This window comes from Mobula birostris, chromosome 22 (assembly GCF_030028105.1).
Source record: "Mobula birostris isolate sMobBir1 chromosome 22, sMobBir1.hap1, whole genome shotgun sequence".
Lineage (NCBI taxonomy): Eukaryota > Metazoa > Chordata > Chondrichthyes > Myliobatiformes > Myliobatidae > Mobula > Mobula birostris.
Genome location: NC_092391.1, coordinates 25178138 through 25191927, shown reverse-complemented (window position 1 = coordinate 25191927; position 13790 = coordinate 25178138). Strand labels below are relative to the sequence as shown.

The window sequence follows — 13790 nt, the reverse complement described above, 5'->3', positions numbered from 1 at the left end:
TGATCAGAAAGCCAGCACATCACATCTGAACCAATTATGAACAAAATATAATCCCAGTATTGTTGCATGGCCATTTGTGGAATCAATCATCTTGTTTCTTACAATGCAACAGTGGCCATACTTCTAATGTACTTCTTTGCGGTATAGCTTGTCATGAATAGAGAAATGTAAATGAAAGTTTTTCTTAAAATAATTTCAACCATCATAAGTGGAAAGGGGGGAGAAAAAGGAATTATTTATTTATGAAGATTGTGTTCTCATCTGTAGCTAGTCCAAACACTAATTCCTATTGAGAATGCTGGTCATCCAAGAAATTCTGCACACGTACCAAACCAATCATGCAGTTACTGCTGCCATGGAGTGCAAAGTACAAGTAACTGAATGATCTTGGCTGTGATTGCAATCCAAAACCTTCTAGCTCTGAGCACTATTCAACCTAACCAATTTATCCCAATCCTACAGCATTAACATTGGTCACATCTGCCCCAACAGAATAAACTTCTGCAACAAGATTATATGTGTCAAGTTTCTGCACAGCCGAGTCCCAAACTACTTGTGATGTCTTTAGACCTACAATATGCACTGCAAAATTTCAAGCACAATTGATCAGATTTATCATCTGATATCAGATACCAGGGTGATGGTGACTGCTTTTCGCCAGAAGTAATGAATATAAACATTTTAGTGCAAATACAAATTTTATGTACAAGAAAGCAAGCCTCCTGTAAAATTGTACAGATGGAAGACCAAGGTTCACAGAGGAAACTGAAATGCAACTGGGGGCAAATTGCCACTGAGAAGCAGCATTACTTATTGCCTCCACAGACAGAAATGCAAGTAATGCACAGAATTTTGGTACTGATTTAATCTCGTGTTCCATATAACTGTTTTATTTCTTCTGTTGATTTAACAATATAATCTCCAAATATACTTTAATTCTGCTACAAGAGCAGGGGAATTGTATTTCAATGCCTGTAATTAAATCGCATCCATCAAGATTGAGGCATGTTTGATATACTGAAAAATGGAGCATATAACTGGCAAAACAGGTTATAGTAATCTGGCAGAGAGCAGGAATTTAATCTACATTGAATTTAGACAGCTGGACTGTACTGGGAATTTATAAGTCTTTACCATTAAATAATAGTATGTTACTGTACATTTTCCACAACTTGATACTTTAATAATTTTCTTAAAAGGTTTCTGAACAGACCAATTTCATTAAAATATTCAGCTTAATTTTGGATTAGAATCTGTTCTGTGCCTCAAATCATCAGCACTTGGAAAAATATATTGATTAAAATAGTTTAAATCTTTATTTTGTTTCAAAGTTGTTTGATTTTTCTGTTTCATTCACAAAGTTAGTTAATACTGCCTTCAGTAACTGGCAGATGTCAATGATAGTAATACAGTAAGAAAGGAAAAGTGATTCTTTTGTGAATAGGCAATTTGAGCCCAAGTAAATTCTGATGATTACTATCTCTTGCCAACAATCTTAGATAATAAGGCAAAAAGAGCCCAGATGGATTCTTGAGAATGGAAGAGCATATACAAGTAGAAGCCACTGATACCTAGCTTTGGCATGAGATCAAAAGTGAGATTAGGAACGTCTAGTATCTAAAATGGTTACAAATACAGCGTCATGCTAAAGCTGGAGGCTGTCAAGTAGTGGGAGTATTTTTTTTTAATTGAGTAATTTCTAACACTTTTGACATCTGGGCAGGCTCAAAGGGTCAGCTAGATGTTCCCTGCCCACCAATTTCAAGAGGAATTGGAATAGATTCAAGAATCACTTGAATGCTATCACTCAAATCATCTTTTTTCCCTCTCTTCTGAATTTATCAAAATACAAGCCATAAGTTATATCAATAAATAGGAACAGTATCTGCTCCATATAAATAAAGTTAATCTCCATAGTGTTTATGCATTTTTTAAAAAATCAACATTATACATTTAAGAAAATAGATAGAGGTCTTCAAAATAAAGCAGTTATCCTGGATTTCATAATGATATGCTTTTAATAGTTCCATTCCTCTAACTACACGACTAAGAGGTCAGGAATGCAGCTGTTCCCTTGTCTTTGCCAATGAGAATATTTAAAAGCAGACAAGAGAATGAATCTGCTCAGATTTCAATTTTGTGTTCCTGGTATGTTACTAACCTCTGAAGCATAGAGATTTGAAAATATTGATACAAGCTGGAAGTGCAAGATTGTCATCCCTGTCATTAGGCACTTACCCTCTACACTCACTTTTAATTTGTTCAAATAGCAACAGAGAAAAATGTTTCAATCCACATTTAAAGTGCAATTGTTTAAAAAACCTTGCCTTCCCAATAAATACAACATGCACATGAACATACTCTGAAGTAACCCGAAGTATCATAACCTGGACCTAATTCTACAAATGTAGTAACAGGCCAAAAACAGAAATAAAGCCAAGTCAGAGTGCGATGGTCACATTTTTGATAATTAACTTATCATTGTAGTTTTAGGATGCAGGTTTCCTAGTAATCCTCTCTGCTCAACAAAAAAATACAAGCAGAAAAAAAGCTATATTAAAAAGGCTACTTAAATATATCCAGAGCCATCATCAAGTGAAATAAGACAAGAGAACACAATATTTCAGGGTGTGAAGTGGAGCAAATTAAAGTGCTGCTCATGATTACCATCTATCCACCAAAACAAACAGTAACATTTCATTGTTAGAAGTTCTAAATGCTCCCCATTGACATTCAAATTTGCCTGCATTTACATGGCAAGGGAAAATTAAAAGAACGAAAGATGTAGAGCATCGTGATCGGAGAGGAGCAAGGATGGCAGGGTTGTATGTGGTAGTACGTGTTAGGAGTGGGTGGTGATGAGAAAGAGCAGGTGAGAAGTAGGAAGTGGGAATTATGCAACTAACTACCTATTGCTCAGATAAAAGAAACAAAATTGTGGACAATTCATCTTGATATTAAATCGACCTGTTAATTCCCTTTGTAATGGTATTCTTCACTATTCTAATAGAGTGCAGACATTTTCCATGATGTGCAGGTTTTTGGACAGGAAATTACATTCACAAGAAACAGATGATCAGGGTTCTTGGAAACTAAATATTCATATTGAAATCAGTCTAGAAACTACCAGAGGTTTCAAACTTCTTAGCAGTTTCTCAGTTTGTCCAATAAATAGCACTCTGCATTCTTACGAGGTATCACATCAGAATATGAAGCCCACAAAATCAGTAATCTTGATACAGGTCAGTCATGCAATCAAACCCTTCAAACATTGCTTGCTCCTGTAGAGTTAGTTTTTCAGAGTCTGAAAATGGAGACAAGCCCGGAGTCTGGGTTGTAAATTCTTCTTCAAAGTTCCGGACATCATTTCGGCCGCTTATTTTTGGTACAAATGGCGGCTTTACTTTTCGAGCAAATAAGGCCTCCCAATCAACTTCCTGTAAGACAAAGTCATGGATGAGAGTGTCAGGATGTAGGTGCTGTAATATACAAATACATACAGACAAAAATAAAACCGATAATGAATTGTACACATATGATACAATCAGTTACAGCAGCATAATCCAATGGCTATTCTTGGGTGGACATTGTGCTATTAACTATGGGTATAAACAATTTCTTTTCCCCAGGCTGTAAATATTTTACAGCTTGTGACCTGTTTGGAGGGGATTCAAACAATTTCTAATCATTGTGGCTCCCTCACTGTGGTAATGTTACCATTTTCAAACCTCATCTTTCTTCAGCTTTCCCATTAATCTCACCATTGTCTTCATTCCTCATCCAGAGTCCCTCAACCAACCACAAAATTTGCTTTGCTCTTTTTATCTCTTAACTTTTACCAGTTCACCAGAAAGGTTATCAACCTAGAAATGACAGTTACTCTCTCTCAAAAGATGCTTTCTAATATTTTCCCTTTCTCTATCTGCAGTGCTTTCCTTGTAGAATTCAGAATCAGCTCACTTTCCTCCATTAGCTCCTTTTGCTTAAACTGTCCAGTTTCCCTCCTCTCTCCTCCACATTTCAAGCACTCTCCTTCCAGTATTTATCTATTTACTGTTTTTATGTTATGACTGAATCTGCATTCACCTTTACAAGCAATGCTATCCAGATCACAATGTAATACCACTTTTGCTTCTGTTGCTCTTTAGTTTAAATCCGTATCCTCTGGTTACTCTGTCAAAATTAGGTTTTCAAATACCTCTTTAACACTTCTTGTAGTTTCTTCTCGAAAGAGAACTCCAGATCCTGAACAAAAGATAGATCCCTCAACCCTGCTCTCAATTTAGTAAACTGCATCATTCAACCATTCGGTATCTTTGCTAAGGTGCTCAGAAACTAATATAATTTGTTGGTACCTATTCAGTGATTTTTAAGGTTTAGGATAACTTGCCTGCCATATAAATATTGCTTTATAAACATTTATCTAATTTGTTTATTCATTTGGCTCTTGAAAAACTTACTCTAGAGCTTGATAAAAAGCAGTTAGGAAATTTGATTGCAAACTGTGCCCTCCCTGTATAATTCCCTGATGACATTTGCCCTAGGTATCCATCATATCGGAATGTGGTAGAAGTAATTACACTGTCAAGCCACCTTGCACACAATCACACTGTGCTTCAACTGAATCAATAGGTTATTTAAGATGTCAGTGAATCACAACACAGGAGTCTGCCATTCAAAACATCTCAGAGATATTTCTTTGTAGGAAAGGGGAGAATATGAGTCTCTTTTAATGTTTATTCCATATGTTTTCCCTCTTCCATTTTTAAAAGTGCACTTATAAAGCCCCACAAACCAGAAGACTGATCTCTGTCCTTACATCCCCTTTAAAAGCTCTACTATTTGAATTATATTGCTTCTCCATATTCTTCTAATAATGCATTGTTTACAAATCAACTGGATTACATTTTATCTACCTTTTGTCAGCCCATTTCACTCATTTACTAATGCTCTCCTGAAATCTGCTACTTCCTCATATTTTCCTAGTTTTGTGCCATTAACAGACTTTGAACTTATATTTCCTACACCTATGACCAAAATGAGCTTAAAAGAAAAATGTCTGTACTGACTTACTGTCTGGAGTTTACAGCTCAGTGGGAATTTTGTGACTTGGCAATTACTTCCACTCCCAAATGTATTTACTCTCCACCATTCCCCATCACTGTGTTTATTACCCACCTTAAAATACATTTCTTTTTTCACTTCCTTTGCATCCTCCTCACCAGTGCCTAAACGGTATTCTGGGTTCTTTCTCAGTAGCTGGAAATAGTGTTGCAGGGCAAGGTGGAGAAAAGGGGGCAAGAAAATACTGTCACCATTATTGCTATTTACTTACTTTTCTTTGTAATCTTTCTTCAGAAAGGCAGCATGCTCATGCAAGTAAATCAGTTAGACTGACCTTCCTTATGATTGAGACCACCTCAGTCGATAAGAATCGTGGATAGCGTACCTCGTTATTAACTATGCTATCAAATACCTCGTCGTCATCGTCTCCTGGAAAAGGGGACTGTAGGAAAACAAATAAAAAATACTGTCATATTTGGACAGGGGATAGGAGGCTTAGAAGTGTAAATAAGTTAGCACAATGATGTTCTGCGCAAATGAAATTTAGAAATGTTATGCTTCAGTTTTTTTGTACACTTCTTCATTCATAAAACGTGTTATAGAAAAGGAAAATAATATCCAGGAAAGTCAATGATTTCAAATTATTGTGGTTAGAGAGCTGGAGCAGTTCATCTACCTGGCTTCTCAGATGAATACTTTAACTAAGCAGTCCTTTGATTGTATTCTGATTTTACCCATGATTAACTTATTTAATTCCACTTTTCCTCACACCATAATCCATTACCAGCTTTGAGTAAAGTATATGTGAGGCAGTTTGCCCTGTCCTGTTATTGTCTTACATTCAGTCAGGCACCAAATGGTATTCCTCAATTTCAGCCATTTCTTCACTATGTGAAATCCAGCATTGTGCTCAGTATCTTATCCAAAACCAACAACAGTGAAAGGATCATCACAGAAACAAGCTTATGTAGTGCCTAGTTCAAGGAAGTGAAGATCTTACCTCTCCCACCAGCATTTCATAAATTAGGACTCCTAGACCCCACCAGTCAACTGCTCGTGTGTAGGAGGTTTCAGTCAGTACCTCTGGGGCGAGAAACTCAGGAGTTCCACAAAATGTATTTGTGTGATCACCAAAACCCATTCCTGCAAATGAACAGATTTTATAAAAAAGCATTAAAAATATAGTTGTGAAGATAAATGACTACAAAATAGCAGGGTCCTATCCGGGAGAATCTCAACACCCAAGAGTTTAATTCCTTTAGAAGCATAAAAGTGAGACAGAAACCTTAATTTGGTATTGATGTATCAGAGTGTAACTGAAGCTTTAATTCACTTTTTGCTGGAATTTCCCAGCACAATTCTTGACCCAGTAAATTGGGAAACAACCCAACTACCAGAGCTCCTGCCTTGAAGAAACTGAAATCTTCATCTTCCTCATCTCATGGATGCATTCAGTTACTCCAATAGAGTTGTTACTGGGATTAAAAATTCCATGTGGCCACAGAATAGAGACTGAATACAATTAATATAGTAGCACCTAGGTGTAAAGGCAAACCTTTTAAAATAGTCAGCCAAGAATGATACCAATGCCTAATAACAAAAACATTAGCAGAAGTCCATCTGGTCTGAAAAGCACTTTCTCTTTGCACATAAGGTAAAATTAGCCAGCATTTTCTGGTTTAGTTTCATATTTTCACTATCTACTGTTTTTAAATTTCCATGTATAGATTTAAGAAAAAGTAGTTTTTGCTAACTTAAGAAATATGCACTTCCTTGAGAAGTTGAAATTGCAAAAGCCACAGTCACTGACAAATGCTCATACTTTCTGCCCCAAATAATCCTCTTGTTGTAATAGTGCTCCATCTAGTGATTCAATTAAGATCAACGAACAATACTATCCTTCTCCCCAGCATAGCTCCGTAAACTTCCTATGTACTTGCCCTAAAAAAAAACTTACCAGAGCACATTTCCATGGTTCTCTAATATCTCACTCATTCAGCTATGTACATTCAGTGGCCACTTTATTAGGTACACCTGCTCGTTAATACAAATATCTAATCAGCCAATCATGTGGCAGTAACTCAATGCATAAAAGCATGCAGACATGGTCAAGAGGTTCAGTTGTCATTCAGGCCAAGCATCAGAATTGGAAAGAGATGCACTCTAAGACACTTTGATCATGAAATGATCATTGGTGCCAGACAGATTATTTGAGTATCTCAGAAACTGTTGTGGGCGAAAACCCCAAGAGATCAGCAATCTCTAGTGTTTATAGAGGACGATGCAAAAACATTAAGTGAATGGCAGTTCTGTGGGCAAAATGCCTTGTTAATGAGAAAGGAGAATGGCCAGACTGGTTCAAGCTAAGAAGATGACAGTAACTCAAATAACCACACTTTACAACAGTGGTGTGCGGAAGAGCATCTCTGAATGCACAACATTTCGTACTTTGAGGTGGATGGGCTACAACAGCAGAAGACAATGAACTTACACTCAGTGACCAGTTTATTAAGTACAAGAGGTCCCAACAAAGTGTGCACTGGGTGAATTTTTAGCCTGGACAATGGTCTCTGAGAATTCAAGAATGGAACATCCTGGTCAAGTCCAATGACCTTCCACTCTTATGTGACATCAACATATATACACAGTTCAGAGGCTATTGACCAGAAGTGAATACATTGATTTCTTCTCCCTCCCTATTCCTACTACCTGATGGCCAGGCTGCTATATTGGTATGTCAACTAATTGTAACTGAGATAAAAATACTCAAATTCAATACTATTCACTATTCTCACCACACTACCAGAAATACAAATAGCCATGTAGAAGTAATAGAAACTAAAATTGCAGGAAATGCAAAGCAAGTCAGTATCTGTGACCCTGTGCTCCTTCCATTAGAACTATCTATTAAGCAACTCCTTTTCCAATATTTGTATTATTTTGCATAAGAATACAGAGTACAAGAAAATATATATCAATACATTATACTAGATCACATATAAAGACCCTATATTCATACAAATTAATTCATTATATAATAAAATTACTATATTTCAATGTTAAAAAAATCTAACCCACTACCAAGACCGAAGCTGATTAGTAAAGAAAAAAAAAGGAAAAAAAAAATTAGTCATCATCTGTGCTTTAACAGCAAATCAAAGGTTTTGAAAATAATTCAAAAAAGGTCCCCACAATGTTTGAAAGTCTTGGCTAGATTCAGAGATTGAGCATCGAATCTTCTCTAAATTTAAATATGACATCACATCACGTAACCATTGAGCATGGATAGGAGGGGCCGCATCTTTCCATTTAAGAGAAATAAAAGCCAAAATGTGCAAATCAGATGGCTCCAAAATAATATCCTTTCCTCCAACAATACCAAATAAAGCAGTCAAAGGATTAGGCTTAAAGTTTACTTTGAAAAGTATCGAGAAAGTTTGAAATACTTATTTCTAATATTTTCCAAGACTCGTTCTAGATTAAATAAAATTCATCTTCAGAAAGATAAAAAGAATGGAGGATTAGCCTTACCAAACTTTAGATTTTATTATTGGGCAGTTAATATAGGAAATATTACATTTTGGTTATATTACTTTAATTGTGAGGATTGCCCAATGTGGATTTTTTTAGAAGCTAACTCTGTCAATACATTTTCTATTATTTCTCTTCTTGGATCCTCACTCCCTTTGTCTCTGAGTAAGTTAACTGATAATTTGATAGTTAAACACACTATGAGAATTTGGATACAATTCCAAAAATACTTTGGCTTATTGAGATTTTCTCTTTCAAGTCCCATTTTTTCTAACTATTTTCTTTAAACCCTCTATGATTGATGGGGCTTTTAAAGAATGGGATAGATTAGGTATTAAATGCTTTCAGGACATGTCTATAGAGGGAAGTCTCTTTTCATTTGAACAACTGTCAACTAAATAGTTTACCCAAAACTTATTTTTTTTCAATACCTACAAATAAGAGATTTCTTACAGTCTCAAATAAGTACATTTCCTAAAAGTCTAGATAAGAATCCATTAGATGTAATTTTTAATTTGAAACCTTTTTATAATGGATCTATATCTAATATTTATAATATGCTGTTGGGAATAAGAAGTGTTCCTTTAGATAAAATTAAAAATCTTTGGGAACAAGATTTACAGACTTCAATTTCTGAGGAAACTTGAAATCAATTTTTTAAATTGGTTAACACTTCATCATTATGTGCCCACCACTCTCTCCTTCAATTTAAAGTGGTCCATAGGGCCCATATGACCAAGGATAAGTTGTCTTGTTTTTATTTAGATATATCTCTGTATTGTGATAAATGTAATAATGGAGAAGCTTCACTCATTCATATGTTTTGGACATGCCCGAGTCTTGGAAAATATTAAGCAACTCAAAGAAAACAGGGAAATTTACCCTCTTTACACAGTCCAAAGTCACCAATTTTAACATAACCATCAGCATCCATCAATAAATTGTCCAACTTCAGATCCCTGCAAAAGATAAAAGGGCAAAAGAAAAGTTAAAGTTCTGCACTCAGTAAATGTTTACTGTACAAGACATTAGAAGTGAAAGGACTCAGATAGTTAGAACAAAAGCAGAAACAGGAAATTTGAAACTTAACCAGGAAATATAGCAGTGACCATTTTTTTCTTTGCAGAACTAGGTTTAAGTCGATAAAGGTAGGTTGGATAAAAGGACAACAAAAAGAAAAAGTTTATGATAGGCTAGTATGCAGAAGAGATTTAATGACAAAGAGGTCATGTAAAAGATGGTAGTTTATATTGGGTTGGGAAAAAAATTAAAAAGTAAATCAGGAATTGTGTAAATATCAAATAATTATCTGAAATTAATAGGAGGAGGCTGGGATGAAGAATGTAAATCTGAAATGTCAAGTCCAAAAAGTTGTAATCTGTCTAATCAGAAGAGGTGTGGTTCCTTGACCTGAAATTATCCAATTTAGTGTTGTTATCTGAAGTTGTGGAGCTTTGAATTGCATAAAAATTGACACACATTGCTCATAGGATATTTTTAGCAGCAAGCCTACAATAATTAAAAATTGTTTGTGCAGTTTCCTTGCAAAAGCGGATCAGATTCAAACTAGAAAAATTTTAAAAGGGCAACTTGTATTGGCAAATGCAGGCAGTTAACCTTCATGAAGATTTGCATTTAATTCGTGATTCACCAACACTGACTAAATCCTACTCAGCACTCTGCAATCTACAACAGGACCCATTGAAACTATTTTTTTTAAAAAAAGACAAAAATTTTGCATTCTGATTGACTACCTCTGAAAGTTCTGTGAAATAAAACTATTACTACTTGTCCAGGAATTGACAAGCCTGTAGCTCTTCCCATCACAAAATTTCTTCAGTAAAAAAAATGACTAAACTAACTGGGTTTGTTCACATCAACTTGAGGAATAAATTGGGTGTGGAAGGAATAAAGAAACATGTTTACATCAATCATTTATAATTATATAAAAATAAAATAAATGAAGAAAACAAAAGTCTGTGGTGTCAGGGCCAATTACTTTTTGATTACCAGGGTGAGCTGTGTTTGGAATTGGAATAGGACCAAATACATGGGAGTTAATGTAACAACTAGGAGTTAAAGGCTGTACATGACCATTGACTACATGGTACTTTATAGCATTTCCTATCATATAATCCTATATCATAATTCTTTTCCAGTTTTCTGTTATAATCTTATAGCATCGTATTAGCTGTGGCATTACTGAGTTGCAAAAGCTTTAAGGATTGGGGATGGGAGTTCTGAATAGTACTGCTCCGAGAATCCTAACCTGCATGGTGCATGCAAGATAGGTTCTGGGCTGACAGAGTTCCTGTACGGGGCAGAGATTCCTCCATCTAGGAGATGGAATGGAATTTATCAGGAATCAGTAAATGACACAAATCAAGTTGGCATGGCAACCAAGACCGCATTGTGAACTTTCAGAGTAAATATCCAATATTTTAAGGAAATAGTTTAAGAATACCAATAGGTACAGATCTTTCAAATGTACATGGTTTTTAACAAGCATACTTGAGTACTTAAGCCAAAGTTACCTGTAAACTATACTTTTCTCATGTAGAAACTGCAAGCCAAGAATAACACAGGCTGCATAAAATCTGAGGAAACACAAAGGATGCAAACAACCAAGTGAAAAGTAAACTTGATCACAATAATACAGAAACATAGGAAAATGAGTGTGGTAGGTAGTTAACTACAAAAAAAGTCAGTTATTCAGTTGTTTGATTCTAACATAAGAGCAGATTTTTTTCTTTTCATAGACAAAGGTGGACCCCTACAACACGGGAACATGCCCTATGACCCAGCAAGTCCAAACCAACCACCATTAAAGTAATTCCATATTATCATTTTTCTCAAAGCCATTTAATCTTGTTTGTTTTTAAAAACACTTCAATATACTGCTTTTGACTACTTATGACAAATTTAACTCACCGTATGTTAACTAATACATGTTCTAACAAATTGGGGTTCACAACGGAAAACTGGCTATAGTGATTCACACTTTAAAAGATTGCTGATTGAGCTGAATTAAAGGCAAATTAATCAATGATTGTAGTACAGATTCAAGCCTACATTAGAAGAAATGCAATGGTAAGTGTTAAGATGGATGAAGTATTTTCTGAAATTATGACAAAAACTGTCCTCCTTTAGATCTAGATATTAATATCAGTAATAAGCATAGTTATGGTGCAATTCATTGACCAAAGATACCACCACATGACAGAAAGTTTGCAAGTAGCAGATCACAGCCAGCCAGCATCTGAAGCATGTTGTAAGGAAAGGAAGCAACTTCCTCTGACACTGAAAACGTGGGTTGTGAATGAGATTTCATTAACATTGCTGAGTGAGCTTTTGACGGGCAGATTGGCTTAGCATTGTTTCCTTTCATACCGAGTAATTCTTAATGCTCCTTTTGAGGTGAATTTTAAATTATCCAACCAGAATGTGGGTTTTGCTATGAAAGCCAGAACTTACTGCCCATACCTCTGAAGTACTGATTTGGGTTTAGACTTATCAGCAACTTTAAAAAGGCAGAATACTCCAAAACAAGAACATTGTAAAAGTTACTAATTGGAATTCAAAATGGATTATCAGTTTCATTACAGAACCACAACTATATTATACTCTTTACCGTTTGAACCTGTGGATCACCTACCATCCACATCACAATGCAATAAATGGGATAAGGTACAAAATTCTCAAGGACCACTTACCGAGCCCGGGGTTCTGAGAAGACATTGGAACGAATGTGTTTCATGAGGTCTCCTCCAGGTGCGTACTCCATCACAAAGCAAACTTGACTTGGTGTTTGAAAGCATGCAAAGAGGTTCACTAGAAAAGGATGCCGAAAAGAGCTTGCGGTCTCAAGGATCCTTTTCTCACACATCAGACTAAAAATCAATAGATTGAATAAATGAGTGAAGAGCTTTCTTTAGCCATCTTCATTTACAACAAATGGCATTTTTAACCTGTCTCAAAATATGATTAACTGTAAATAACAGGCAGAGATTCAATTTATAGTTCACACAGAAGTAATGGAACCTTCCACAAGCACTAGTAAAATTCCTGCAGTCAAGTGTCAAAAATCAAATAACTGGACAAGAAAGTATTGAGCAGTTAGTAAAGTTGACAGAACAATGGCATATTATTCTGCAAAATTGTAATTGACTTTAGGAGGAGGAAACCAGAGGTCCATGAGCCAGTCCTCACTGGAGGATCAGAGGTGGAGAGGGTCAGCAACTTCAAATTCCTCAGTGTTAATATTTCAGAGGACCTGTCCTGGGCCCAGCACGTAAGTACTATCACAAAGAAACCACGACATTGCCTCTACCTCCTTAGGAGTTTGTGAAGATTTGGCATGATATCTAAAACTTTGACAAACTTCTATAGATGTGTAGTGGAGAACCTACTGACTGGCTGCATTACAGCCTGGAATGCCCTTGAACAGAAACTTCTTCAAAAAGTAGTGAATACGGCTCAGTCCATCACAGAAATATCCCCTCCCCACCATTGAGCACACCTACAGGAAGCGTTGTCGCAGGTAAGCAGCATTCATCCTCAGGGTCCCCCACTACCCAGGTCATACTATCTTCTCACTGCTGCTATCAGGAAGGTGGTACAAGAGCCTCAGGACCCACACCACCAGCTTCAGGAACAGTTATTACCCCTCAACCATCAGATTCTTCAACCAAAGAGGATAACTTCACTTGCCCCATCATTGAAATGTTCCCACAACCTATAGGCACACTTTCAAGGACTCTTCATCTCATGTTCTTGATATTTATTGCCTGTTCATTTATTATTCTTTCTTTACGTATTTGCACAGTTCGTTGTCTCTTGCACGTTAGTTGATCACCCAAGTAGGTGATGTCTTTCATTGAAAATATTATGGATTTATTGAGTATGCTAGCAAGAAAATAAATCTCAAGGCTGTATATGGTTATATACATGTACTTTAATAATAAGTTTACTTTGAACTTTTGAATCATTTTAGTCTACTTGACCCATCCACAGACTTTGGAGTTGCTCACCACATTAGTTTCAAAAAAACTCTCTTCTTTCAAGACTCTACTCCCCAGGTAACTCTCTTCTCTAGCCAATCTTAGTCAAAAAGCCAAAGGAAATACAGAAAATTTGAAATAAATAGCAAATGCTGTGAACACTTAGCTGGTCAGGCAGCATCTGTGAAGAGAAGT

At 36.0% G+C, this 13790-nt stretch overlaps 1 protein-coding gene across 1 annotated transcript in view; it reads right to left on the bottom strand.

Moving 5' to 3' along the window:
* Nucleotides 1-3179: 3179 nt before the first annotated feature.
* The window catches only part of LOC140186418 (serine/threonine-protein kinase N2-like), a 32766-nt gene continuing 22155 nt past the window's right edge, over nucleotides 3180-13790 (bottom strand). The window contains exons 13-19 of the mRNA XM_072240687.1: nucleotides 12309-12485; nucleotides 11130-11192; nucleotides 9478-9554; nucleotides 6065-6207; nucleotides 5399-5506; nucleotides 5179-5259; nucleotides 3180-3437 (exon numbers count right to left, since the gene is read on the bottom strand). Of these exons, the coding sequence (XP_072096788.1) occupies nucleotides 3225-3437; nucleotides 5179-5259; nucleotides 5399-5506; nucleotides 6065-6207; nucleotides 9478-9554; nucleotides 11130-11192; nucleotides 12309-12485 (862 nt within the window). The 3' untranslated portion in view covers nucleotides 3180-3224. The remainder of the gene's footprint in view (nucleotides 3438-5178; nucleotides 5260-5398; nucleotides 5507-6064; nucleotides 6208-9477; nucleotides 9555-11129; nucleotides 11193-12308; nucleotides 12486-13790) is intronic.